Below are 26,221 nucleotides of genomic sequence, written 5' to 3'. Positions count from 1 at the left end.
GGGCGTCATTTGCGTCGGTGCAGAGGGGGTCTGTGGGAGGGGGGAGGGGTGTTGGACTTCGCGAGAGTTGTTCTCAACCAGTTAGCCATGCATAATTACAATGCAGGTTACAGGTCAATTTTAGACATTCACCCAGACTAAACTCGAACTAAACTCAGAACCGAGCTTGGAATACAAGCTGGGGAGTGCATGGGGAGGCGTAATTTTGTGTTCCGGAGGGTACGGGCTGCCTCCTCCGGTAATCAATCCATACAAGCTATGCCTAGTATGCCCACCTAGATACCTTGGTATGCAGAGTGATGAGGACAACCTGAGTTCCTTGTCACCGTACTGGACAATGCTACCCTTGCATCACGTCTGTTCAGCCTGACAGTTTCACTGCATCAGAATGCCGCGGGGGCCAATCTCGACTCGTTTCTTCAATTCCTCGGGACTGACCCCGTTTCGTAGCTTCTCGATCATCTCTTCTGGGTCGAAGTCGGTGCCAATTGGGTTCTCTTCGAAATACTTGGACATCATAAACTGTGTCGCTTCCGCAGAAGTCTCGAAGTTGTCAACTTGAGTCTCAATCTGGTTGCCGTCCGGGTCGGCGTAGTATATGCTAGTCGTCGGTCCGTGATTGACGCTCCATATTGGTAAGATGCCTAATTCTTTTCGTTGTCGATAGGCTTCGAGGAGGTCCTCCAGAGTGTCGAAAGAGAAGGCCGTATGCTCCAATCCACAGGCCTTGGGATTTCTCGGTGCGGTTCCCGGAATGCCAGCGATGGCAATGCGATGGTGTTCATCGTCGTACGAGAGGAAAGACAGAAAATCGTTTTCAAAGGCGGCACTGGCCCCTAGGAAGTCCTTGTAGAATTGTACCATCTTTTGGAAGTTGTCAGCATTGGTGCGAAGGACGACGTGGGCGAACTTGGTCGGCCTCCTGACGACAGGCTTTGATGCCATGTTTCGAGGCTGCTTGTCCACGAAGTTGCTGTTTTGAAAGACAGTTGTTGACAAATGTGTCGAGTCAAACCAGCTTGAACGGGCTCCGTCAGCCTTGATAAAACATATCTGGCCGCGCGTGGGACTTCGATCTTCGGCCGGAGGCAATAGTCCAGCACCCTCGCTCCCCGGAATACTGACATACACCGTCCAAATGTATCCAACCCCGGACTCGGAAGGGCCTCCGAGCCAATGAAGCCATCCGGGGAGGGGCACTCCTCCTCACACGGGGAGACACTCTGGGGGATCGACCCGAGTCAGCCAGAGGAGAATCGCTGCCGGGCTATAAGTGTACATGAATGCATCACGGTGCTATGTAGTGTCCACGTACTTCATCCTTAGCAACGAAGACCCTTTTTGCGTCACTCTACGCAGTATGGGTCAGCAACTTACCCCTATTGTGCTCGCTACAATCGTAGTGGGCATCGTCTTCTATGGCATATACAGGATCCTCCAAGTTGGCAAGCGACCCGCAGACCTTCCTCCCGGCCCTCCCACGATACCAATCCTAGGGAACATTCACCAGGTAAGACTCCTCAAGAGCGGCATACGTGGTGCAATTAGTGACTGAGCATGGTCATAGATCCCGACCGAGCGACCTCATCTCCAGTTTCAGAAATGGGCGCAAGAATACGGGTCAGTAGCCCAGCCCAACTCTGTCTTCGCCCTTTGGACTCTCACTGACGAGCGAAAAGCCCCATTTACTCCCTCATGCTTGGGACCCAGACCATGATTGTTCTTTCGTCACCAAAAACCGTGAAGGACCTCTTGCACAACAGGAGTGCCATCTACTCTTCGAGACCGGACATGTACCTCGCACACGACGTGGCCAGCAACTGTCAGCGATTCGTGACCATGGTCAGCACCTTGCAGCCAACCTGAGGCGAGACTGGAATCAGGAATGCTAATTGCCGTGCAGAAATATGGTCCCATGTGGCGCCTCGTCCACAAAATGATGCACAATACACTCAACATCAAGACCGCTGTCGCCTACATCCCCTACCAAGATCTTGAGAATAAACAGATGCTGCTGGGCCTTCTTGAGCGGCCGGACGACTTTGTCCTACACCTCCGACGATACACCAGCTCACTGACGACCCAGATGGTCTATGGCTTCCGCACCATCAGTACCGAAGATCCGCGGATGCTTCAATTTTTCAGGGTGAGCTCCCTCCGAGGTTGTCCCAGTGCAAGTCTTGTTTTTGTGCTAATCTACATGACTCCCAGGGCTTTGAGAAATGGGGTAAGATAGCTGCCAGCGCCAGCGCTCAGATCATGGACTGCTTCCCTATCCTTCGCAAACTTCCCAGCCCGGTCAACCCGGAGTACAGGAGTGCCAGAAAACTGTACGAAGATGAGCGAAAGCTTTACACGTCTCATTGGATGGATGTCAAGGACCGAATTCTGCGTGGAACCAGTCTAGTATGTCAATTCTTGATGTAGAAAGTCTGTCTGAACCCGTATACTGACTACAAGTGACTTTCCCCCCAGCCATGTTTCAGTGTCGATGTCTTCCTGTCCCAACAGACAGAGAAATTTACCGACGAACAAGCTGCATACATCTCCGGCTCGCTTCTCGAAGGAGGCTCCGACACTACTTCGGGGACACTAGTGGGATTCATTCAGGCCATGTTGATGTTTCCCGAGACGCAGAAGGCTGCACAGGAGGAAATTGATCGGGTCGTGGGCCCTGATCGGATGCCGGTCATGGATGACGCTCCCAACTGTACGTATATTCGCTCTTGTGTCAAAGAAACTATCCGGTGGATGCCAACCATTATCTTGGGGTCTCCCCACGCTGTGATCCAAGAGGACCACTACATGGGTTACAGGATTCCCAATGGCGCTTCTGTCGTCAACAACAACTGGTGAGTTTGTCGAGGGCCCCAATCGACCTTCCCCTTTCTCCTACCATGAGACCTTTGTAGTGTGACTGACCGACACCAAACAGGACGCTCAACATGGACCCCGAGCGCAACCCAAATCCTCGCAAGTTCGACCCGTCGCGCTTCATCAACGACTCCCAGACCGAATTCCAGTCCGCGACCAACCCCGACGAGAACCAGCGTCAGAACTGGATCTTCGGCAACGGCCGCCGCATGTGTCAAGGGATGCACATTGCCGAGCGCTCGCTGTTTCTCGCCACCGCGCGCATCGTCTGGGCGTTCAACATTGACAAGCCGATCGGACCGGACGGGAAGCCCGTCGAGGCCGACATCGACGACCTCGTCGGCGGGACCACGGTGCAGCCCAACGACTTCCGCATAGCCATGACTCCGCGCAGCGAGAAGAAGGCAGACATGATCAGACAGGCGTGGCGGAACTGCGAGGAAGAGCTCCTCGACCCCGTCACAAAGCAGTGGAAGAAGGTGCCAGAGGGTATGAAGTTTGGGAAATACGTTCCCGAGAAGAATGTCATGGCTTGATTTGGGGTTCTTGTAGAGCAGACGCTCAAGTCTACATTGCGTTTGGAAGGGGGAAAGATTGGATGGTGCTGGCCGAATCGTGGCCGACTCACGGAGACGCACAATCAAAGGATATATACTTTCTGTTATGCTTGATCGAGAGACACTCGACTGATACTCGAATGGACTGCTCAAGGCTACACGACTAACTGAGCAACACAAAGTGACGTGTTGAATCCAACCCTTTCCCAAAAGAGAAAACCAATGCATTCTGAGATACGCCATCTATCTAGTCCTTCTACAACTTTGGCGTTGAGTTCGAACTCGCCATCTCTTGCTTGTAAAGCTCCCGTAGATGTCTCTTCAGGTACTTCCCACTGGCCGTCTTGGGCAGGGCCGGCACAAAGACAACGCCCCCACCCAGCTGTTTGTATTTGGCCAGACGGGCCGCAACAAACTGTTTCACTCCGTCTTCGTTCAGGGTCTCGCTGACGTCTTGTCGGTCCGCTTTTCGTACAATGTATGCGCGAGGTAGCTCGCCGTCGACCGGATCAGAGGATGGCACACCGATCACGGCGGCGTCAGCGATTAGGGGATGCGACATGAGCACGGCTTCGAGCTCGGGAGGCGCAACTTGGAAGCCGCGGACCTTGATTAGTTCCTGTATTTCGCGCCCCACGGGGTAGATGTTAGACAGAGACAAGTGTTGTAACTTGTATTTTGGAGCCCGTGAGGTTGGAAAGGGACCAAGACAGGGTGTATAGGAGAAGGAAAGGGGAAACTGTATATATACCTTTTTCCGATCCACGATATACCACTTCTTGGTCGTCTGGTCGCAGTACGCCACGTCGCCAGTGCGAAACCATCCTGCAGAGAATGAGGACGAGTTTGCCTCCGGATTGTCAAGGTATCCCTTGATCACTGTCGGTCCACGGATCCAGATCTCTCCTGTCTGGTTGTAAGCCTTGACCTCGTGTCCATCATCGTCAACGAGCCTTTTGAGGGATGTCAGTTCGAATTGGAGAGTGTACACCTCTGGAGACCTCTTCAAACTCACTTGACCTCAAGGTTTGGCAGAAAATAGCCGATGCTTCCATCTGTGTCAGCAGCGGGCCATGGGTGGCAGGCGCCGATGCAGCTGATCTCGGTCATGCCGTAGCAAGGGTTGATACAGCCATCCGGATGCATCAGAGCCGTAAATCGCTGTTGGGATAGTAGGTCGATTTTGGCGCCGCCCGTCATGCCCGATCGCAGGCTTCTCAGCGAGTACTTGGCCGCCAGGGGTGACTGCAGGATCGAGACGATGACAGGCGGCACCACGAACAACTCGGTCACCTGATACTGTTCGGTGAAGCGGAGGAAATCCTCGAGCTGGAATCGGGCCATCACATAGGCGATGTGGCCAGAGCGAAGGGGCGTGATGTGGGCCATTATGGCCATCGCGGCGTGGAAGAAGGGGAGACAGAGGATTCGCTTGACCTAGGATGGGGGGCATGTTAGCCTTGAGATACAGAGACTGGGCCTGAAAGACCGGGGGAAAACTTGCTCTGTAGGGCTTTTGTACTTGCTCGTGGAGCAGTGTGTGCTGGGTGACCAGGTTGTGATGCGAGAGACAAGCAGCTTTGGGGAGACCCGTGGTTCCTGAACTGAACAGGATACAAGCGGGTGTAGACTGTGCGGTTGCCATGTCGTCGAACCGTATCCAATCCTGCTCACCATGTTGTAGCAGGGTTTGCCATGATGCCGAAGAACCCTCCCCTGGTGACAGAGAATCAAACCTGAGCACGTCTTCCTGGGATATGTTGCAAGATCTGGCGGCGGACAGGATCCCATCGTACAGCTCCGGCTGTGCTATGACGAGCTTGCTCTTGGACGTCTTCAAATGGTGCTGCAGTTCGTATTCTGTGTAGCCGGGGTTTGTCCCAGTCCAGGTGAATCCTGCACCGATAAGGGCTAGACAAATGCAGGAATAGTATAACTGCCCATGAAGCCCTTAGCAAACATGCCGTTTACAGAGAAGATGCCGTAGATTTGTGCCAGGGGAACCCACATTGTTGAACGCGTGGATACAGACGCAGTCGCCTCTCTCCAGTTTCCGGGACCGGAACCCGGCGATGAGGTGCCTTATCAGAGTCTTAGCCTGCCTCGAGCTGATGGAACGGCTTGGGTCGACGGGGTCAATGTAGATCTGGGGACGCAGGTGAGTTATGCGGAGCTTCGAGTGAGTGATGGCTCAATGCTCACCGGTTCATCTTGTGAATACTTGACATTGTCAAAGATCCACGAGAGAAGGTCTTTTGCCGGTATGTCCACCGTCTTTGTTGGCTGGAAAAACACCTCCTGGTCCATTTCCATATCTCGTCACGTTATTGAGGATGGAAAGGCTGGAAACATGGAAGAAGTCGTTAGCTTTGAGATTGCCGGGTCTTTTAATACTCTTACGGTCCACGATCTCAAGACGAAACAGGACCGGCTTTTCGCAAAAATACGACGTAGAGAGATCGGTGTGTTGTATTTTTAACACACGAGCCATGAAGTTCTGACAAGCGCGAGGACGTGCTCGGGCCGATGCTATCCACTGATCACCGAGGGTGTATGTACTTGTGGCGCTCGAATAGTAAGCGGGTGAGGAAGATTATCTACATGCTTGATCTCTGGCTAGGTTACGGCGAGATGGCGTTCAGTTCTTTGATACACGCATTCACGAACCCTGGCCACTGTTCTTCGAATACTCAGCAGCTGGCTGATCTGCATAGCACTGCAATATCGGGCCAGGAGCCTAGGATGGAACCATGGGTTGAAAGGGGGAGATGACTCGTCTAGCTTTCCCTCTCTTTCTGCATGCATACAAATCGGAATCAGGGCCGGGGATTGACGGATTGCCCTGTCTCTAGCTGTAATAGCTCATTCCACCTCGCTCCTCGTCCCATATCTCCCAAGTACTTCTGGTAGAAGACGTAGGGGATACCAAAAGCCCTCCTTCATTCGGTGTGTCTAATGATATACCATCCAACAATCAATACTCCCATGTCCAGCTTCCCTGTAGAGATGGTCTAGGATAGAGTGTTTGTTTTGGGATCCGCGTTGATCACTTCGTGCTCCGAAAATACCGGTTCTTGCTTCGAGGCTTTCTCGAGAGAAGCATCGTCGGCAAGAGGTGCCAGCTCTTCGACCACCACATCTCCAAAGGCCTTGCTGATCTGCTCTAACGTGAGTCCTTTGGTCTACAGTGTCTCAGTTAGTGATTCGAGTTTCCGTTTTCATTGGTAGAAGGGTATGTTACCTCTGGGAAGAAGAACTGGACGACCAGTGCCATCACGGTGGTGAAGCAGATGAAGACGAGGTAGAATTTCCTGGGTGGGTGTGGTTGTCAGTTCTCCGCCGTTCAGGTCTCTATTCCTCCTCAATGGCACACTGGAGACGAAACATACCATTTTATGTTCTCAAAGGCTATTGCAGCAGCGCCATTCAGGATCGCCGACCAGATCTGGACGGCGGACAGCGAGACACCCACCCCCGATGCTCTCCACGCGGCAGGGAAAATTTCAGCCGAGTACACAAACGACGGACATTCAACCCCTGCCGCGAAACTTGGTACGGCGTCAGCGTCGTTCCCTAATCGGGAAGCTTTCCAACTCACAAGCACACAAAGAGGAAGATGAAGAAGGTGGCTGCGGAATTCGCAGAGTCATTGTCTGAGCCGGAGTATAACGCACTCAAAATGACCGACATGACAAGGCAGAATAAGCAGCCCAAAAGTCCATACACTGTAAGCTTGGTCAGTGGCTGTGAAGGGATCACTCATGAAAGGAACCTACCAAGCTGGTGAACGCGGCCAATCTTGTCGGTGAGTATGCCACCAAATAGGTTGAAGATCATCAAGAGGAGCGTCCAGACACCAGCGAGGATGCCTTGAAGGAACGGGCTGAAGCCCAATCCACCATATATGACGGACGAGTATGCTGACGACTGTTCAGTTCACCATATCGACATTCGACACAGAATTAACACCCCAACTTACTCAGAATCACAATAGAACCGCTGGACTGCGACGCCGTGTTGACCAAGAACCCAAAAATGAAGCGCTTGCGCATGTGGGGATCCTTGAGACCTTCCCAGACGGTCCGCTTGCGCTCTGCTTCGAGGTCGAGCTGTGCCTTGATGTTCTGAAACTCGCGGTGTGCATACGAATGGGAGGGGTCGGATTTGTCCTGATGAAGTCGTACCAGAGTCTGCTCTGCCTCCTTGACATGGCCGTTCAGGTATACTAAGTCGAGTCAGGTCTCTTGCGCCGCAGACAGGAAGAAGCAAACCCACGCCAACGGGGGCTCTCCGGGAGGAGAGGTATGATGCATAGCAAAGCCAGAGGAGAGGCACACTGGATGGCGAGCGGCACGCGCCAGCCAGCCTGGCCGTTCACATGGAAGAATGCCACGCCGATCCATTGTGCGACAGTAAAGCCTGCCCCCACGATCCCCGCGTGGAGTCCTACAAGAAAGCCTCTGTTATGTGCAGGGGCGACTTCGGCTTGGTACAGTGGGCAGCCAGGGAGGAAGTGGCCGATTCCGATACCAGTGACGATGCGCGCCACACACATCATGGCGTTGTGTACCGCGCCAGCTTGCAATGCTCCCCCCACGATGACAAAGACAGATCCCACGCCTAGCGGAATGCGTCGACCGAATCTCGAGGAAGAAAGTGGATAGAGGCAACACCCGATGACGCCTCCCACGTACAGCAAGGCGCTGAATGCCGCGACAAGACTGTTTGTGTGAGACACGCCGGGTCCTTCGAGAGCGAGGTCCAAGTATTCGTAGAACTCGACGTGGCTAAAGATGTTGGCCATGATGGACGCACAGTAGCCGTAGCTGAAGCTGCCCAGCGTGACGGCCAGGACGACCTGGACCGAGTCAGTTGATAGCAACTCAAGAGGAAACGACTAGAGTGGCAACGGGGATTAGCTGTACCAGGATGTTGTATGTAGATGTGACTTCGCCCATGGTGCTCGATCGCCCAGATCAATAACTCATTCGGTGTCTGCAAGGATAACGACAGGGCTGACGTCCGGTTCAGGAGGTATTTAAGGACGAGGCCTCGGCGAGTTACCTGCGAGACTCAGGAGGACGTCAGGTACGACAAGAGAGGTACACCTTTCTGGACTATACCCCGGGTTCGGCTTTGTCATTCCCCTCAATACTCCAGGAAAAGGACTCGGCACCGACTTTGTGCTGTACCTCATTGGGGTTAATATGAAGCTGGGGTATGGAGGACACTGTGTAACGGTCCGGTTTGCTCCCTTATTTGGCGGTGTAAAAGTCAACATCATTACAGCGACGACAGAGCCTAGAATATGACCTGCTGCCAGAAGCCTGTATCAGATTCTAGGTCTGTAAGCACGCCATCTGACATAAACATTGCTAACAAGTCGAAGATGACTGTCGAGGGAGTCTGACCAACCGCCCAGGATGTCAAGTAAACAAGCATTTACAAGAGGCCAAGGCTGGAATACATGGCCTCTTCGGCGCTGCTTTATGTCTGCCTTGATCAAAGCTTGAATGATTTGATGGGGGTCAGAATGGCAACGTGCAGCCACAGTATCCCTCGAAATAATCCACCTCGCTGGTCCTAATCTCTGATTGAAGATACCGAGTGGTCGGTAACGACAAAGCACCTAGTTGACTTCGGCCCCAGTTGACCTCACAATGTAGAAAAGTGAGCTCGCACACCAGCTAGGGTTTGTATGAGTTCTGTGAGTATTAAAGCCTTTGAATCCTCCCTCCAAGTGGATAATATTGGCATCTAGGATAATCTCTCTATCTGTCTATGACTCCAGTACATTGGGACAAAACTGGCAGACTAGACTGCCATCATGCTATGCTGAAAGGACGATCACTCACTCGGCGAACGTGGCGTTGGCCGAGCATCGGTGCCGCACATTCGGCGCCGAGGTGTGGAGATCACAGCCATTGTGAGTTTGATCTCGCCCTCTTCGATCAAGCGACGGCACGTTCTTTCCGCGCATCATTCCTTGTAATGACCGAAGCGAGGTCCGCAAGGTTCCCCCATTTCCGGATAAGCGGCATCATGGCTGAGCGCTGAGCACTGTTCAAGTCCCGTACTGGAGCACACATAAGGTCTAGTGACATTTGTACCTCTTGGACTGGTACATCGCGTATGTACCAGGGCATGGTTGAGGCAATGACGCCTGGGGATGCACGACTAGCGAGGCTGGTGAGTTCAGGGGTTCCCCGTAATACCCCGTCAACCCGGCACCCCCGCTTTTCCCCCCCGATTCGCCTGGGACACGTGCAGGTCCTGAACCCCTCGTCATCCACCATCCACCATCCACCATCTGGACTTCTTCGCTGATGATTGTCTGGCTATACTCTGATATCTGATATCTCCCTCTCCAACAATGGACTCTCTCGACGAGAGCTTCCAACAGCGTCGTGGCCTCGACCAGAACCCTGCAAAGAGACCTCGGGCCTGCGTTCACTGCCATGTGCGCAAAGTGCGGTGCAATGCATGGCAGGTGGGCATTCCCTGTACAAGATGCAAGCGTCGCGACCAGGCCAGTACATGCACATTCTTACAAACCACGCTCGGAGGAGTGGCTAGGTGAATGCAGTCGCTTGTACCACCTCGTCGTTGACTACTGCTGATATGCTGAACCTGCCAAGGACATCTGCAAAGCGCCAACGACGCATCCATGACCCATCAGCTGGTGACCACTTGTCCTCTCGTCCAAATGGGGAACCTCTCTTGGACCCGAATCTCCTAGTAAGATCACTCTGGCATGAGGATAAGCTCGGATTGAACCCAGTAGTTGACTAGCCTGGCAGTTCCAGCCGTCTGTCCCACCGCCGCCGCTGGAGGGACCGCAACCTCAACAGAACATGCCGGCGGGAGAGTACAATGTTGCCACCAGTGAACCGGTGCAGCAACAAGACGGCCAACAAGGACGGAACTCTGGTGTGAGACCGTCTCCCGCGGCCACTGACCAGGCTGCGAGCATTAGCAGCACGCTGGACTCGGCCACCAAAGAAGAGGACGTCCATTTCCGTATCTGTGAGGAGATGTCGCGGCCCAGGCAGGTCGCCCTCTCGCCCTCTCCCCAATCTCAAAACACCGACCGACACGAGGTGATTGAGCTGCATGAAGGCGTGAATCCGATGACCATCCTCGGCGAGGCTCTGGGACGGCAGCACCCTAATCGCTTTGTTAGGGTCATAGTCGAGGACAACCACCCCAAGTCCTATCCGCGACAATACATTGCCGGGTTCGATTATGCCGACGTGGTGTATCTCGAGGCCAAAGGCGGTCTCAGCTTGCCGCCTCGACCCATTCGGTGAGTCTCTGCGTCGTCCTCATTTATCCGTTTACGTGCTCCCTAATACCTCGAACCAGCGACGAACTGCTCCGGCTGTACTTTTCCCATGTCTATCCGTACGCCCCGATCCTCGACCGGGTCAAGTTCATGCAGGACTACGCTGCGGACCAACACTCGACCTTTGTCCTGCAGTCCCTTTTCGCCAACGTCGTCCCGTATGCTCCCGAGCACCTCCTCCGACAGGCCGGGTACGAGGACCGGATCACGGCGCAAAAACAGCTCTACGCCAAAGCCGCGCTCCTGTACGACATGGGATACGAGAAGAACCAGCTATACCTGCTGCAAGGGTCCATCATGCTCAGCTCCCTGTCCTTTTCGTACGCCATCGACAAGGACTACCGGTACTGGCTCACCAACGCCGGACGGATCGCGACCCAGATGGGGCTTCATCGGAACTACGTGTCGCAGAATCTCGGGAGGCGCTCCAAACGACTCTTCCGCAGCATTTGGTGGGTTCTGTACGATCGGGACACGCTGCTGACCATCTCGGGCCTCGACAACCTCAAGCGGTTCGACGAGCGGTATTGCGACACGGCACCCCTCGAAGAATCGGACTGGGAGGACGAAGACGAAGTGCCGGCCGAGTTTCGAGACATCCTCCCGCCGGTGACGCGGGTTCAAAAGGCGTTCATGATGGAGTATAGCAAGTTGTCAATCATCAGTAAGCTTGGCCCAGCCCCATCTCCCAAAGCAGAGGCGCGGCAAGAGAGAGAGAGAGAGAGAGACAATAGTAGCAAAAAATGTGGATCGTCGAGCTGATCAAATGTGCTCTCGACTCGGTGCCAGGCGGGTATTTCATTCGAGATTTCAAGACGCCAGCCAAACCACCGACTTTTGTCGAGATTGACCGGCTGAGCAATCAGATCACGTCGTGGAGAAAACAGCTCCCCCTCGAGATCATCCACGCCTTGCAGGACGAGTGGACGCCCGACCACGTCCTGATCCTGGTCTTGCTCGCCATGGGGTACCGCCTCGAGGCGGTCTTTGCCCGTGCGGCCAAGGATCATTACCGGACCAGTGGCAGCAGCAGTGGCGGCGACGCGGGCTGCATGCAGCGCATGGCGCAGCGCCAGGAGAATGCCATGTTTGAGCTGTCCACCATGATCCAGCGTGCCTCGCTGCACGATGTTCTCCATCTGTGCCCTCTATCCTTGTGAGCCACGAGCCCTCACACTCCTTTTCCCCTTCTCTTATTGTCTCCTTTCTCCATGTCTCATCTCTCCTTGCTTCTCGCCATCTAGACGACACATCGCACCCACTGACGAAAAGTGCGCCGACAGTATGACATGTGCCTGCACGATCCTGGCCATGCGGATCGAAATCGCCCTCGACCCGAGCACCAGCCCGCACAAGCAGCGCGCGACCAAGGCGCAGATCCTGGCCGAACTCGAACACGTGCGCGAGAGCTGCAAGTACTGGAACAGCCTCATCTGGACTGTGCGCATGTTCGAGGCCGTCATCGCCCGAACCGGACTCGGCGCGGTTGGCGCGGGCGGCACGTCGGTGTCGCCTAATGGATCTTCAGAGGCGGAGGCGGACGAGGACGTGGCGTCTGTGAGTCACAACGGGGTAGGTCCCGGTGGCGGTGGTGGGTATGGCGACGCCTCACATCGTCGGATGGAGCAAGCGCCCAACGACCTGCTCGAAGGTGGCAGGGACCTCGACGCCGGAGCCCAAGTCACTGACGACGTCTTTGGCATCTTGCCCGTCACCGACGACTATGACTGGCTCGAAGGCCTCTTTGGAGCGCCACGCAGTGACGTTGGGGACCCGGCAGTCATCTTCTAGATTATGACAAGGCTGTGTATAATTACACACAGGAGGGGAGACCGGTCCAACCTGTTCAAACTGGTGAGAATAAATTCTAAGTGGGGTTCAGTTTTCCTCTAGTAATGGCTTTAATCGATGAGACTCATGACGCAAGCCCTTCTTCGTCCCACAGTCAGCCCTCAACGAGGCCGAACCCAAACCCATCTCTCATCCGGGTTACTCGTCTGCCACCACACCTATAGCGAGCGCGTCCATTTCTCCCAAAAAAAAAGAGGCCCGATAAGCCCGTAAATATTGAAGTCATTGTTCTTATATATAATATATACGTGTATTTCGCCCTTTCAGTAGACCGGGTCCGGAAACGATTGGGGCTGCCTGTCCTTGCCGTCCAACAGGCCATAGTACCAGGTGAGATCGCGGCCGTCGAACTCGCGGGTGTCGAAGCCGTTGCCGAGGAAATTGAAACGGTTGGACGAGAGGTAGTCGAGGTCAAAGTCCTCCCAGCGCGGGGTCTGCAGGACGGTGAGGTAGTGGACGCGCGAGCCGGGCCAGCACAGGGGCTTGTTGGCCGGGTTGCCGTTCTTGAACCACGAGCTGCAGGGGCCCGACCAGGCCGTGCGCTGCAGGTACAGGTCCGCGTGGCGGGTGAAGGCCTCGGCGACGCGCCGGTTCACCCGCACGCTCTTGACGTCTTCGACCTGGACCTTGGACAGGACCTGGATCACGTAGTTGGTGTAGGCCTCCACCATGGGGATGATGGACCCGTGGCCCAGCGGGCCGTACGCCCCGATGAAGATGAAGTGGTTGGGCACCTCTGGCGCCGCGAGGCCCAGGTACCCGACCACGTCGCCGCCGCCCTTGGGGAACGCGTCCTGGACGTTGGCCCCGTCGACCATGATGGGGAATGTCGGCCGGAAACTCGTGTCGAACCCCGTCGCGCAGATCACCACGTCGACCTCGTGCGCCTGGCCCTGTCCGTCGACGAACCCGTGGCTCGTCACCTCGCGGATCTCCTCGGTCAACACGGTCGTCTTGTCCAGCGTCAGCGCTTCGAGGAACCCGTTGCCCGGCGTGGGCCGGCGACACCCGACCCCGAAATTCTGCGGGATCAACTTGTCCATCAGCTCGGGCTTCTTGGCCAGTTTCCGCTGCATCTCCCCGATCGAATACTCGCGGGCCTCTTTGGCGTCCGCCGACCCGTTGATGTAGAACTTGAACCGGATGTTCAGCTCCGACTCGATCGCCTTGCAGTACGCCAGGTAGAATTCAGGGTCGTCTCGGAACCGCTGATGCGTCTCCTTGGAGTAGGCAAAGTTCTCGCCGTTGGGCCCGGCGTACGTGGGCGCGAACCCCGCCGTGACCCAGATGGGCGACCGCGCCACGACGTACAGCTGGTCGACTTTGTCGATGATGGTCGGCACTACCTGGACGCTGGAGCTGCCGGCCCCGATGATCAGGACCCGTTTGCCCTGCAGGTCGGCCTGGTCGTCCCAGCGCGCCGTGTGCAGGAGCGGGCCCTGGAAATCGTGCAGGCCCTTGATCTGGGGCCATTTCCAGTTGTTGAGAACGCCGCCCCCGTGGATGAAGAAGTCGGCGTAGTCGACCGCGACGTCGGCGGGGTCCTCGTTGCGCATCACGGTCACTTTCCACTTCCCGGGGCCCGCGAGCCACTCGGTGTGCACGACCTTGTGGTTGAGCCGCGCGTACTTGAGCACGTCGTAGTCCTCGGCGATCTTGCGGAAGTACTGGTAGATCTGCTTGGAGCCAGAGTAATACCGCTCCCAGTCGGGCGACTTGGCCCAGCTGTACTGGTAGCAGACGCTGGGGATGTCGCACGCGCACCCGGGGTACCGGTTCTCCAGCCAGGTGCCGCCGATGTCGTTGTTCTTCTCGTAGATGACCAGCTCGACATCCGTCATGCGCTGCGAGAGCTGATGGGCAAAGTTGATCCCGCTGCACCCCATGCCCATGAAGATGATCTTCAGCTTGCGTCGTGTCCCCATGGGGGTCTCCCGGATCCTGTACGCCGTCTCGTCCCCGTTAACGTGGCCATTTTGGAGCGGTGCTGCATCGGCCGTCGCGGGAGAGATCGGCGTAGGCATATGGTCCGAGCTGGACATCGTCTTGGTCTTTTCCACGTTCTCATTTAGTATATCGGCCGCGGCTGGGTGTGCCGCCTGTGCCACAGAGGGAGTCATCTTCCACCAGGCACACGGATGCAGTCCCTCACCAAGAGAGCAGAAATATTTAGTGCCAACGATATGATCTCTGCTCGTTTGGAAAAGGAAACAAAAGAAGGGTCCCAGACTTGCTGCTTGTGATATACAATGGATAGAAATGACAATTCGGCTTGGAGGAGAGAACAAAAGGGTCGGCCAGCACTGAGTGAGAAATCATACCATATCCAACGAGCAAGTAGTCCCAGATTGGGCCCCCTCTTCCCCGTTCGGCGTTGCCATGCCTCGTATGACACCGATGGGGACGGGTGTGAATGTTGTCTGCAAGGAACTAGAGAAGGCGAGATCGTCCACCGCACCCCCGCTGAACCCTGTTCGACGCCGAGCTTGGGTCATCTCGGTGCGCCGCGAGGGGGAACCGAATAGCCTGCACTGTCCCGTAGGACTGGCTTCGGTCTCATCTTGGACGCAGCGCAGGACACTCCAGGGGCCCCGTGGTGAATGCCCTCCTCGGTATGCCGATTTTATCTCAAAGGTTTCTTAGTCGTGCGAGTGTTGGAGGTGTGGAGGAATGTTCTCTTTTGGCCTCGGCGACTCTGCCCTCTGCCACTCGTCGTTGAAACGAGTTGTTAGTTGCCCGAAGCGAGCAAGTGGTTTTCTCTGATGAAGATGATTATTTTCACAGCTACTCAGTCTTTTGGAATGTCCTTGATTAAGATCCCAAGGGCGAGTATGACACCTGAAGCACCTATTGCTGTTATAATGCCATAGAGAGAGCAAGCAAGAGTCTTAAGCCTCACATCTTTGATTTCTAGTCTAGTTGATAGCCATCTCCTTTAGCCAACCTACCCCCTTACCCCCTTCTAGTCCTTCTAGACACTCTACAGCTTTGCAGAGCTCTTAGCCGTGTCAGGCTTGGACTTCTGCAGCAGCCGTCTCATAACCTTGCCGCTTGGAGTGCGAGGAATGACCTCGATAAAGTGCACTCCGGCTGTCAACCATTTGTGCCTCGACAGTCGGGTCTCGATATACTCTTGGACTTCCTTAGCCGTCACTGTAGATCCTGGCGCTCTCACCACAAACGCCTTGGGGTACTCGCCGTCTCGTCTAGGCTGTGTCAGAAGGAGTCACACAGCAATAAAGGTCCTCATCACGGGAAAGGGATAGGCTTGAGATCGCTTACCTCTTCTCACCGACGACTGCTGCATCGGCAATACCGGGGTGGGTCAAGAGCACTTGTTCGATTTCTGCGGGGGCGACTTGAAGGCCCTTGACCTTGATGAGTTCCTTTTGACCCGTGTTATTGTCACTGTGACGGTCACAAAAATGGCGTCCTCAAACCTACCTTGAGTCGATCGACAATATATAAACAACCCCTTTTGTCGATATAGCCAACGTCGCCGGTCTTCAGCCACCTGGTGCCATCGTCGTCGTAGAGGATGGTTTCCATAGTCTCCCGCGGCCTCTTGTAGTAGCCCTTCATGACGTTGGGTCCGGCGATCCATATCTCACCCACTGTATACGGGATCTCTGTTGACTGCTCGAAGCCATGCTCTGGCACCGGGACGATCTTGGCCGACACATTGGGGTTGAGCCAGCCAATGGATCGGCCATCGTCCTCGTCGTCCTGAGCAAACCCCGTGGCCGAGCATGTCGTTTCAGTCAGCCCCCAGCCTTGCTTCACCTGGACGCCAGGCCGCAAATGCGTCTTTTCAACCAGTCTGCCAATCTCCGGATTCAACGGCGCCGAACCCGTGACGACCGACTCGATGGCCTTCAAATTGTACGCCGTCGCGTTAGGGTGTTTGGACAGGGCGACCATCAAAGTGGGAACTCCGGTCAGGAAGGTGATGCGATAAATGTCGAGGAAGAGCAGGTACCGCTCGATGCTGTACTGCATCATGATGAAGACTTTGACACCCATTCGCGCCGCCGTCACGCAGTAGTACATTTGGCCCTAGATGGTACGTAAGTAAAAGGGACAATACGATGGAAGGAGAAGTCTTCGGGGAGCTTCAGCTCACATAGGCATGAAACATGGGCAGAGGAGCAAGCCAGCGCTCGCCCGAGAGATCGATGCGGGCTTTTCGCTCGCGAGCGCGCGGCGTGTCCGCCACCATGTTCCGTTTGAATATGACCTGGAGGGAGTTTGCAATGACATTTTGGTGCGAAATCTCGACGCCCTTGGGGGTTCCCGTCGTGCTGGTTCGGTGATTCAGTCAGGTTAGCCCTGTGGTCGTCGCGGTCTCGTTCAACATGATCCCCTTGGCCCTCTTCAAAAGACATACATACCCGCTGGAGTAGTTGATTGCGACCGTCGTTTCCCGAGCTTCCTTGGCTGAGGATATCCTCTTCCACGTCCATGTGGCGCTTTCTTCCTCTGTTGCCCAGATGTCGGCCCACGACCGTAACCCGCTCTGGGTCCTTTTGTCCAGAGGGTCGGCAAATTCAAACACTCTACCCTTTGGGATGCCCACTTGCGCCGCGGCTTCCAATGCCGTCTGGACGCCCGCAGCGCTCGTGATGATCAGTTTCGCATCCGAGTCCTTCACCTGGTAGCTGAGCTCTAAGATGCTGAACGATTAGCTCGGGTTCCGATCTTCTCCTCTTCTCTCTTGATTCCATACCTGTCACCGAGGCGCTGGGACTACACCCCGTAAACACGCACCCCGCTGCGACGGTGCCCCAGTAGAGGATGGGGAAATACAGCGAGTTCCCCGAATAGAGCAGGACCTTGTCATTCTTTCCGAGGCCGAGATCCTGTAAGCCCTTGGCCAGTCTCTTGACCAGGATCTCGGCCTGGTCCAAACTGAAGCAACGAGCTGGGCAGTCGGCGTCGAAGAATTGCGGGCGACGACGCTGTTCCCGGTCTCCCGACGAGAATATAAAGGTCGTCAGGTCGATCGGGGGGATGTCGACCGTGTATCTCGAATTGTGCCGAGTCGCCATGTCGCCGTCCATGGATTCGTGTCGCTCTAGGTGGTTGCGGTTGGCGACTTTAGAATCCCATACATAGTCTACTCATCGTCGCCAACGGGGTTTTGTAGTCCAATCCCACCACAGCCGCATCATATTTATACGGTGAACTGGAGTCACATGGTTTGAATGAGTCCCCTCTCCAACCCCCCGTATTTGGCCTGGTGGCCTCGGCATCGTGCAACTCGGCGCCGCTCCAGGGTCCGTACGGATTACTATTCCTCCTTTCAGCTCCAATAATTTGATCACTCGTCTACGGATGTAGGCTAGGCCAGGCCTCGCTAGTCGAGTGCTACCCCTCTGGGTGCCATCTCATCTTGCATATGTCTTGAACATTTCTTGTCAGGTACGGAAATCTACCACCCTACCCATACCGCTGGAAAGTGAAAGAAGGTGAAGCGTGGATACCACATAAACTTGGCATTTTACATTTTTTATGGTTTATGGTTTATGGTGCTTTGGTTAAAAACTGATCTCAGTCTACTCAATGCGGCAGAACCGAAACTCATAGTTCATTCCTTGACGACCTCAGTGAGTAGATTCTCCGGCCACCGCGCCTGATCGACCCCGTTGCCCCTGGTTCCCACATTGAATCCCAACCGCACCGTATCCGGCGGAAACTGCAGGACGGGCTTGGGTGTTCGAAAGACGAGTCCGTCCAAGGCGCCGGAGGTCCTCTTCTCGAAAAACTCCGGGTTGAGGACCGTCTTGTCCTTCTTCATCATCTCAATGTACCGCGGGATCGTGTAGTTCATGCTGTGGTAGTGCCGGAACGCCGCTCGGCCGTTTCTGGTCCAGACGTCCTCCCACACTTCGGGTGGGTACTCCCCGACCGTCAGGGCGAGCCATTGGTTGTAGTAGTTGAGGGAGGTGTCGACCAGGTACGAGCCGCCCTGGGAGGCTCGCTCCATGAGTGCGTGCAGCGCGCCACAGGTCCCGATGATGCCGGTGCAGTAGTCGGAGTTGGGGAACACGGGCGTCACGGCCTCGTCGTGGCCCATGGCGCGACCGTAGCCCATGGACACGCCTGTGTGAGCATCGCTGATGGGCTGCCACCCACTCCGGTGAGACAGAGGGCCGTCCCACCCGAAGCAGTTCTCGCGGATGTAAATAATACCTCGATCCCGATCTTTGACCATGTCAAACACCTGGTCTTGGCCAAACCCGTATTTGGTCAGGACGTCTGGTCGGTAGCCGTTGACCACGATATCCGCCTCCAAGATGAGATTCCTCAGCTTCAGTCGGTTCTCCTCCTGCCTCAGATCCAGCGAACAGTTCCATTTGCCCCAGTTGAGATCGGGCTGTAGACCCGAAAAGTCAGGGAGGTGAGAAGCCGTGACTCTCATGACACTGGCGCCGAGTTCCGCCAACCCTCTCCCAATTGCAGGCCCCGCGATCACCCTGGTCAGATCAACGACCTTGAGACCAGCAAGCGGTCGTTGTGGGCTGGTGAAGCTGGTCGACTGCCACCACGCGGCCGCTTGACTGGATCCTGTGTGCTTGGTGATCCGATACAAGTCAACCGTGGAATTTGCTTTGCCTTGAGGACTGGCGGCGTACTCGTCAGGGCTCAAGCAAATGGTCGCGGCCTGGCGATACTTTTCACCGAGGATCTCATCCCATTCCTCTGCAGTCTTCTCCTTCATGACCTTGACAAACGGGGTCCACGAGTCCTCGATGGTCGTGATTTCCGGCATGTCCCTAGGCATGCCGGCGGCCTCGAGTGATGGATCCGGATTGAGGCTTCCGTGGATGTGGAACCACTTGCCATCCTTGGTCTGATAAATGTTGTAGGCGGCGCGGCGATACAACGTCGACGCCATCTGGTGAAGATCGCAGTTTGGAAAGTACTTCGCATATCGTTCCGTGAGATCGCGGATCGGCGTGGGTGATATGGGAGCAGAGAAGTCCGGGTCGACCTCAAGCACGATCGACGACATGAAAAACAGCTGTGCGTGGTCCGTGTTGATGCGGATCTCCTTGGGGGGTTCCTGGTACTTTCTCCCGAGTAACGCGTTGATCATGACGGCCTCGAAGCCTTTCAGGGAGGCCACACTCTCAGCCAGTCTCCAGTTGATGGCGATGCTGGGCGCTGCTGAGCCTTCGAATTTGACGTGTTGGGCCAGTTCTTTGCATTCAGCCGGCAACGAATGCTGCAATTGTGTCCCCAAAATCCCAGTCTCCAGCAACGTCTTGCATTCATCTGGCACTGAATAGGGCTGCGACCGCTCTGGCTTCATCGTGGCTGACTTTTTTCTTCCTTTTAATCGTGACCTGTCCTGTCCCATGTAGACAATACCCGTTCGTCTTGGACATAAGTATATCAACGCATGGCTATGCGGGGAGGGGGGTGGACCTCCCACAGAATGAACCCCAGGACATGGAGCAATCTGCCTCGTCCATGATCGACCAAGCAAAGCTGTTGCCGACGTGGGTCAGGACCGAAGTCAATCCCCACCTGATATTTACCAGGCCGACGCAGACCTTTTGGGAGTGACGCCGAGGCCTGCTCGGCGGACATCTCGGCCAGTTGTGACCTTCCTTGCTGGGAGTTTTCTTCGCATCTTGCCGCTTGGTCGTTGTGTAGCCAGGAGAAGGAGGGGTTGGCATAGCGCTCAATTTCATCGCTCTAAGGGTAGACTTTAGGCCTTATCGCCGTCCTGTCTGTCGGGTCGTGTGGCCGCCCGTTGTTCTTTGGTTGATATTGAAAAGCCCAGGTATAAGTAATCATCGGAGCCAAGGTTCGTTAGAGTTTTAAGGTTGTCGCCAAAGCTGCCCTCTGAATCAGTCGATATCGCTCTTGTTCAAGTGTCACAATTTCGAGTACTATAGATGGTAAAGCTCTTTTACCAATCAACACATTTACGTGCTCATGACTCTTGATGCGGCTGATTTTGCTGAAGTTCTTGCTTTTTTACACTACGAAGAAATACAAGAGACGCCAGTAGACGAGCGCGGGGGTTATTCCTCAACCTCTTTGATAGAAACCATGCACTGATGCCACGAGGCAGGCACATGCCGAGACGGGCCTGACAATTCCATTCTAAGCAGGACGGGAAAAGGATTTGTCTTTATATCGTGTCTTTCGCCACCAGGTTCCCAGACCACAGAGAGAATCTTGCCCACCCGTCGTAGATCGCACCTATACGTTAACTGGCTATAGAACCGCCTCCTTGGCGAGAAACTTTTCCGGAATATCGACGTGTCGCGCGCGCAGGTACTCGGCCAAATTCTACCACAGAGTATCAGTAAGCGAGGCTCAATCTTGCACTCAGAGGTGGGAATGACAACAACGAAAAGGACTCTTACCTTGCCCAGCGCGTCCATCTTGACCGAGGTGCTCACGCCCGCGCCCAGGAGACCGTGAATGACAAAGTGGACGGCGTGGAGGTGGGGAATTTCGCACCGCTCGATGTACGTCTCGGGGGTTGTTTCGCGTGCGAGGAGCACTGAAAGCATTGATTGGGTTAGTCACAGTTTCTTTCCAATACGAGCTGTGTACCAATGTCCAGACGGAGAGGGGACACAAGAACGCAACTTACCTCGCAACCGCTCCGTCGTGAGAAGACTCCTCAGCCACTCGAACTTTTCTGACTCGTGGAGACCTCGGGGGATGAAGAAGCCGACGTTGACGTTGGCACCCTTATCGCCGCTGCGGGCGTAGACGGCAAGTCCTAGTGGCGCCTTGACGGTTGGTCCAAAGGAGGACAGCGACACCGGGTTCGCGGGTTGGTAGTCCGGCTGTTGTGGGAGGAGGTGGACGGGCGTGTAGGCTCCGGGTCGTGCAACGGGTATGCCTTCCCCGTCATTGCCGCCTTGTGAGGCGAAGAAGACGCGTAGCTGGACGTGGCTCTGGTTGACCAAACCCGGGAAGTACGTCGACATTTGTTTCGGTTCTGCGGTCCTAAAGTCCACGTTGGCCGTGAGGCCCGGGTACCCGGAGAGCTGGTTGCTCATGAGAGGGCCGAGGAAGCGCCCTGCCCTCAGGTACTGTGGGTCTTGCGCCTGTGCGAGGACTCGGAGCTGCAGGGTCGCTTCGAGCTGGTTCTCCGGGTTGTCCTTGGGTGTCCCGTAGAGTTGGAAATCCAGGACGTCGTACTTGTTGTCATTCAGTATCTTGCGGGTCATGATCTCGAAGCTCTGCGCTTTTTCCTTGTAGTCTAGGCCGGTCACGTAGACGGATACTTCGGCCTGGTAGCCTCCTAGCGCCATGATGGCAATCTTGAGAGTTTCTGGGGCCAAAAGGCCTGTAGAAATAGATTAGTTTAGCCCGCAAGTCATTGTTTCGCACGAAAGTATCCAGTAAGACACGACAAGCGAGCCAAGTGTCGAGGAAAACACACCTTTGAACCCCGAAACGTACACCTTGTCCTTGTCAACCTGCTCGACTTTCAGGCCCGACAGGTCGGCAATCACGTCGGGGTTGTAGTAGAATTGTCCTTGAATCTCGTATAGCAGCTGGCCCCGGACCGTGTCCACCGTCACACTGGGTTCACGTTAGTCGGCGCACCACATGGATGTGCTCAAGGAGAAGAAGGGTGATAGAAGGACGCACACGCCATTTTGATTCGAGTGCTTCTGAATCACACTCGTCCCGTCTATTGCAATCGCGGCCACCGGGTAGGATAAGTCATAGTAGTTGGGGAAGAGACTCTTAAACCCTCCAAAGTTGCCTCCAGTCTGTGTCGAAGATCGTTTAGCTGGCTGTAGATACCCTTGAGGCGATATTCGAGAGAGAACAACTTACAACGTAGCATCCGCATTCAATCAGATGTCCAGCCACAAGGGAGCCCGCGAGCTTGTCAACGTCGGTCCGCTTCCAACCGTGCCACCAAGCGGCGACACCCATGACCTTGTGGCAAAACCAGTCAGTCTCACATCCGTGCACCAGAACGAGACGTTGCTGCTCACCGTGCTCGCGTCCGTGCATCGTCCACAGATGACAATGTCCGCCCCGGCCTCCAATGCCTCGACAATCCCCCAACAGCCCGTGTACGCCAGGGCGAGGATAACATCCGGGTACTTCTGCCTCCAGCTTCGAAAGTCCCCAGTCGCCCTCGTCAGGGGCTGGACATCGAGCCTATCGATCTCAGGCAGCAAGTTGTCGCCGGTCACATACGCGACTTTTTTCGAGCAACCCCGTGACACCAGGAGTTTTTGGACCTCTTGGGCAAGCACTTTGGGATTGAGACCGCCGGCGTTGACGGCGATGCGGAGGTTTGGGTTCCTGTAGTTGATGTATTCGTCGAGAGCGTTGCGTAAGGAGTACAGGAACCCAGGCTCGTAGCCGCCTTTCTTGCCGTCGCGAACCTGGAGTGACCGCGAGGCCAAGTTGAACTGGGAAACGTGAGCAATCGATCATTGGTATTTCTCGAGGGCGTTTGAAGGGACATACCTCTGAAAGCCAATCCCCGATGATGGCATCGACCGTGGTGGTACCCTTGAGCATCGACTTCAAGCCTGATTTATTCCAGCATCCCTATTAGCTGTTTGTCCGTCCATTACAAACGTCGAGGAATCCAGGATATTATGGCTCGTCACTCACCATCTAATCGATCCCCCGTCGAGCCAGACACGTTTCCGACCAGGATCGGCCGTGACCCTTTCCCTGCTACATTTGTCGCCATATTGTATCCTTTGGTCCCCTCGATATGTGTCTATTCTCACTGCATCGATCGATCGATCTCAAGAAGCGGAAATGTTTTCGCCAACAAGAATTAAATACTCCAGAGACCAGCAACAGCAATAGATGTATGTCTTCTCTTACAATCCAAGCTGTCATCAAGCTCGTTGACATCTATGTCGTCCCATAATTTTATTCCACGCTTCGCCTCGCCCAAGTTCCGTACACCTCGGCAATGGTGGCCGTGTAACTCCAATCTTTCCCCATCCATGAAACTTTGCTTGGCCTTTGAGGTGAGGAGGTACAGGTACGTGGCTAGGTGGCTCTCGGCTTTTCTTCGCCGATGCTGGCTACTAGGGCTACTAGGCCACTACTAGTCACTAATACTTGTAGACTCTCTGAGGCACCTTACATGAGCCGGGCGGCCTGGGTGGAAAAGGAGGCGGCGCATTGGAGTAATTATCATTTCGGCCCGACAGTTCTACAGGAAGTTTCCAAGCAAATTGTTGGAGAAATCTGTATCTATTCGGTAAAGCATCCAGACAAGACCACTCACTACGATAGATATACACACACTCGTAGACCGTGGCTGGTGTCACGTCGCCACATGATTCTTCAACCATTCAATGATGAGGCCATCAGTCTTTCTTCGCACCGCAGGATCGGTCCATTGGGAGCCCATGGCATAGATATGGAGCTGGCCCCATTCGATGACCAGCTTGGATTCCACGCCAGCCGAGTGGCACATCTGCGCCCATTGCTCCGAGTCATATCTCGCGAACTCGGCGCCGCCGGTGAAAATGAGCTGCGGGCTCAACCCGCTGAGCTCTTCGGGCTGGCGATGCAGAGGATTGACCTCTGGAGACTCGGGTGGCCGGTCCCCGATAAACATCTGGACCAGTGCTGGCACGGCCTTGTTGGCCATGACGAAGTAGTCGCTCTCAACGGCTGGGTTCCCTCCTACGTAGGCCTTCAGGGCCATGTCGATCCAGGGGGAGATCAACACGGTTGCCGCCGGTTGTGGCAGATTGAGTTGCTTGACTTCGAAGGCCGCGAGGATACAGAGTCCACCTATATAGCCGTAGGATGTTAGTGCGGGAGATGGTGTAAACGGGACATGTGGAGCCTTAGGGCCTGCTCACCTCCAGCAGAATCCCCCATGAATACGATATTCTCGGCCGCGACGCCATTGTCGAGCAAGTACTGATATGCTTGGATGAAAGCATTCCTCTGTGCTGGATGGCTCGCTTTGGTTGTGAGGGCTACCGAACTTGCTTTAGTTCTCTCCCTCTCTCTTTTTTCTCCTAGTATAAAAGACTAGCACGCCCAGATTGGAATGAGACTCACGGTATTCGACGCTGTAGAACGCTAGATCGAGGTCCCTCCTCGCCGACTCCGCAACCCACCGTTCCAGATAGTTGATATACATCCTGGCCTCGCCACGGGCGTAGCCTCCCCCATGAGCGAACAAGACGACACATCTCTGCTTCTTCCCGTCGTCTTTTGGTTGCGCAAAGTCGGAAAGCCGTCGTGTCCCCGGGATGAGGTACGCGGGCACCTTCTCGTCCACCTGGCGCGCTCGTCGCAGAGACAGATTCCCCACGGGGAGTCGGTGCGTCAAGTCGGGAAAAGTCAGAGCAGCCGCACCGAGGTATGCTCGCTGGATCTGGAGTCGTAGGGACTGGAAGACCGGGAAGTGTGGTAGGAGCAGACGCCGTAGAAGCACGAGCGAGATCTGGGAGAAGAATGTGTGTATGAAGAGTAATGTCCTCAGCGGATGTTTCAGGAGGAGGAGTACGAGGTTCGCCATGGTTGCATAGGAGAGAATAAAGATTACATAGATAGTCTGGCAATTTGATGCAAGACAGACAGTTTCCCTGGCTTCTACCTCTCAGTAGATAAAACCCGAGCGAGTGTCCTTTGACTGAGGGGTTCGCTCAATCAAGATTCAAACCGATCTCGGTATTGCCCGCCAGGCCTGAACCGAAGCGTCGTTCTTGTTTCCCATCCCAGTCGGGCCCCCCTTGGGCCGAGATTTTGTAGACTGCTACCCCGGCTCGGCTGCTCGCGATGATATCATCCATCTCCCTCCTCTCTCTATATCTGAGACGGTGTTGTCGATGTATTTGTCCTGCCTGGCACCACAAAGACTCAGACTAAGTTACCCATGGCTTCCGACGGAGACTTGATCGAGCTGAAACTCGACGGGGTGGTTCGATACACCTTACGCACCACTGATACAGGCGAGACCATAATAGACGCCAAATGGATCTCAACACGCACCCTCGCCACCGGCCAGACAGGAACCGGTCGCGCCGTTCGACGAAAGGCGACGACGACCGAGGAACCATCGAGCGGAAAATCCGGCTTCGAGGGAGCGTGGACCATAGAATATTATGGGCCGGATGGCAATTTGGCAGTCACGCCCTTTCTTCTAGACCTGGTTAAAAAGGGAGAGGTATTGTCATCCACTTTTTGCCATGGTTCTTTCCAGGTTTGCTGGGGGCCCGTGGCCGGACGAGTATATTCACATATACATATACACATGCTAACCAAATAACCCTGCTGCCGGTACAGATCTATCATGGAAAGTGGGCAGACCCGAAAGGGCGACCTTTGCTGGAAGGCTTCGGCTTCGAGGACGACGGGAAACTGTACATGAGATATGGAGATAGATGGGTGTAAATCACAGCCGGGTATGTGTGTGTGTACAGTCATGTTGCATTACGGAGGGTGCGTCGCTGTGGACTTCATCTTTGCGATCGAAAGAGTCTTGGAGGTGATTGATGGGATTACCACTGATTTGATACACTGGGCTCTATATATATTGAATCTCTCCATGGCTGATTCTCGTTCAATTCGCTCTTCCTGAACTGCTTGGACAGGGACTCCCAAT

At 55.0% G+C, this 26,221-nt stretch overlaps 11 protein-coding genes across 11 annotated transcripts; 3 read left to right on the top strand and 8 right to left on the bottom strand.

Annotated features, from left to right (window-relative positions):
• Positions 1-375: 375 nt before the first annotated feature.
• AYO20_06337 (hypothetical protein) lies at positions 376-945 on the bottom strand (the record flags this gene model as incomplete). The annotated part of the gene is made up of 1 exon (XM_022644628.1): positions 376-945. The coding sequence occupies one exon, from the start codon at positions 943-945 to the stop codon at positions 376-378; it is 570 nt and encodes a 189-aa protein (XP_022499506.1).
• Positions 946-1,360: 415 nt separating this feature from the next.
• On the top strand, positions 1,361-3,410 carry AYO20_06336 (hypothetical protein; the record flags this gene model as incomplete). The annotated part of the gene is made up of 7 exons (XM_022644627.1): positions 1,361-1,510; positions 1,568-1,620; positions 1,680-1,842; positions 1,904-2,146; positions 2,212-2,406; positions 2,476-2,852; positions 2,936-3,410. 7 exons carry the CDS (start codon positions 1,361-1,363, stop codon positions 3,408-3,410), a joined length of 1,656 nt encoding a protein of 551 aa, XP_022499505.1.
• A 277-nt stretch (positions 3,411-3,687) lies between these two features.
• AYO20_06335 (hypothetical protein) lies at positions 3,688-5,744 on the bottom strand (the record flags this gene model as incomplete). Its single annotated transcript, XM_022644626.1, has 6 exons — positions 3,688-4,101; positions 4,183-4,384; positions 4,447-4,868; positions 4,954-5,342; positions 5,403-5,577; positions 5,634-5,744. The coding sequence occupies 6 exons, from the start codon at positions 5,742-5,744 to the stop codon at positions 3,688-3,690; spliced, it is 1,713 nt and encodes a 570-aa protein (XP_022499504.1).
• Positions 5,745-6,442: 698 nt separating this feature from the next.
• On the bottom strand, positions 6,443-8,389 carry AYO20_06334 (hypothetical protein; the record flags this gene model as incomplete). Its single annotated transcript, XM_022644625.1, has 8 exons — positions 6,443-6,613; positions 6,673-6,742; positions 6,821-6,979; positions 7,030-7,156; positions 7,208-7,351; positions 7,411-7,656; positions 7,707-8,289; positions 8,357-8,389. 8 exons carry the CDS (start codon positions 8,387-8,389, stop codon positions 6,443-6,445), a joined length of 1,533 nt encoding a protein of 510 aa, XP_022499503.1.
• Positions 8,390-10,285: 1,896 nt separating this feature from the next.
• On the top strand, positions 10,286-12,567 carry AYO20_06333 (hypothetical protein; the record flags this gene model as incomplete). Its single annotated transcript, XM_022644624.1, has 4 exons — positions 10,286-10,737; positions 10,797-11,440; positions 11,566-11,932; positions 12,021-12,567. 4 exons carry the CDS (start codon positions 10,286-10,288, stop codon positions 12,565-12,567), a joined length of 2,010 nt encoding a protein of 669 aa, XP_022499502.1.
• Positions 12,568-12,890: 323 nt separating this feature from the next.
• AYO20_06332 (hypothetical protein) lies at positions 12,891-14,747 on the bottom strand (the record flags this gene model as incomplete). Its single annotated transcript, XM_022644623.1, has 1 exon — positions 12,891-14,747. One exon carries the CDS (start codon positions 14,745-14,747, stop codon positions 12,891-12,893), a length of 1,857 nt encoding a protein of 618 aa, XP_022499501.1.
• An 860-nt stretch (positions 14,748-15,607) lies between these two features.
• AYO20_06331 (hypothetical protein) lies at positions 15,608-17,687 on the bottom strand (the record flags this gene model as incomplete). The annotated part of the gene is made up of 6 exons (XM_022644622.1): positions 15,608-15,833; positions 15,910-16,013; positions 16,072-16,683; positions 16,751-16,928; positions 17,019-17,292; positions 17,354-17,687. The coding sequence occupies 6 exons, from the start codon at positions 17,685-17,687 to the stop codon at positions 15,608-15,610; spliced, it is 1,728 nt and encodes a 575-aa protein (XP_022499500.1).
• Positions 17,688-18,214: 527 nt separating this feature from the next.
• Positions 18,215-19,942, bottom strand: AYO20_06330 (hypothetical protein; the record flags this gene model as incomplete). Its single annotated transcript, XM_022644621.1, has 1 exon — positions 18,215-19,942. One exon carries the CDS (start codon positions 19,940-19,942, stop codon positions 18,215-18,217), a length of 1,728 nt encoding a protein of 575 aa, XP_022499499.1.
• A 917-nt stretch (positions 19,943-20,859) lies between these two features.
• Positions 20,860-23,329, bottom strand: AYO20_06329 (hypothetical protein; the record flags this gene model as incomplete). The annotated part of the gene is made up of 9 exons (XM_022644620.1): positions 20,860-20,934; positions 21,012-21,151; positions 21,245-21,949; positions 22,046-22,188; positions 22,258-22,382; positions 22,450-22,554; positions 22,614-23,039; positions 23,098-23,162; positions 23,248-23,329. 9 exons carry the CDS (start codon positions 23,327-23,329, stop codon positions 20,860-20,862), a joined length of 1,866 nt encoding a protein of 621 aa, XP_022499498.1.
• A 591-nt stretch (positions 23,330-23,920) lies between these two features.
• Positions 23,921-25,135, bottom strand: AYO20_06328 (hypothetical protein; the record flags this gene model as incomplete). The annotated part of the gene is made up of 3 exons (XM_022644619.1): positions 23,921-24,396; positions 24,468-24,587; positions 24,673-25,135. The coding sequence occupies 3 exons, from the start codon at positions 25,133-25,135 to the stop codon at positions 23,921-23,923; spliced, it is 1,059 nt and encodes a 352-aa protein (XP_022499497.1).
• Positions 25,136-25,492: 357 nt separating this feature from the next.
• On the top strand, positions 25,493-26,010 carry AYO20_06327 (hypothetical protein; the record flags this gene model as incomplete). The annotated part of the gene is made up of 2 exons (XM_022644618.1): positions 25,493-25,783; positions 25,903-26,010. The coding sequence occupies 2 exons, from the start codon at positions 25,493-25,495 to the stop codon at positions 26,008-26,010; spliced, it is 399 nt and encodes a 132-aa protein (XP_022499496.1).
• Positions 26,011-26,221: the final 211 nt, after the last annotated feature.

Source organism: Fonsecaea nubica, assembly GCF_001646965.1.
Source record: "Fonsecaea nubica strain CBS 269.64 chromosome Unknown Scaff39, whole genome shotgun sequence".
In the NCBI taxonomy this organism is placed as follows: Eukaryota; Fungi; Ascomycota; class Eurotiomycetes; order Chaetothyriales; family Herpotrichiellaceae; genus Fonsecaea; species Fonsecaea nubica.
Note: the sequence above shows the minus strand (reverse complement) of the source record. Positions and strands in the feature narration are given on the sequence as shown.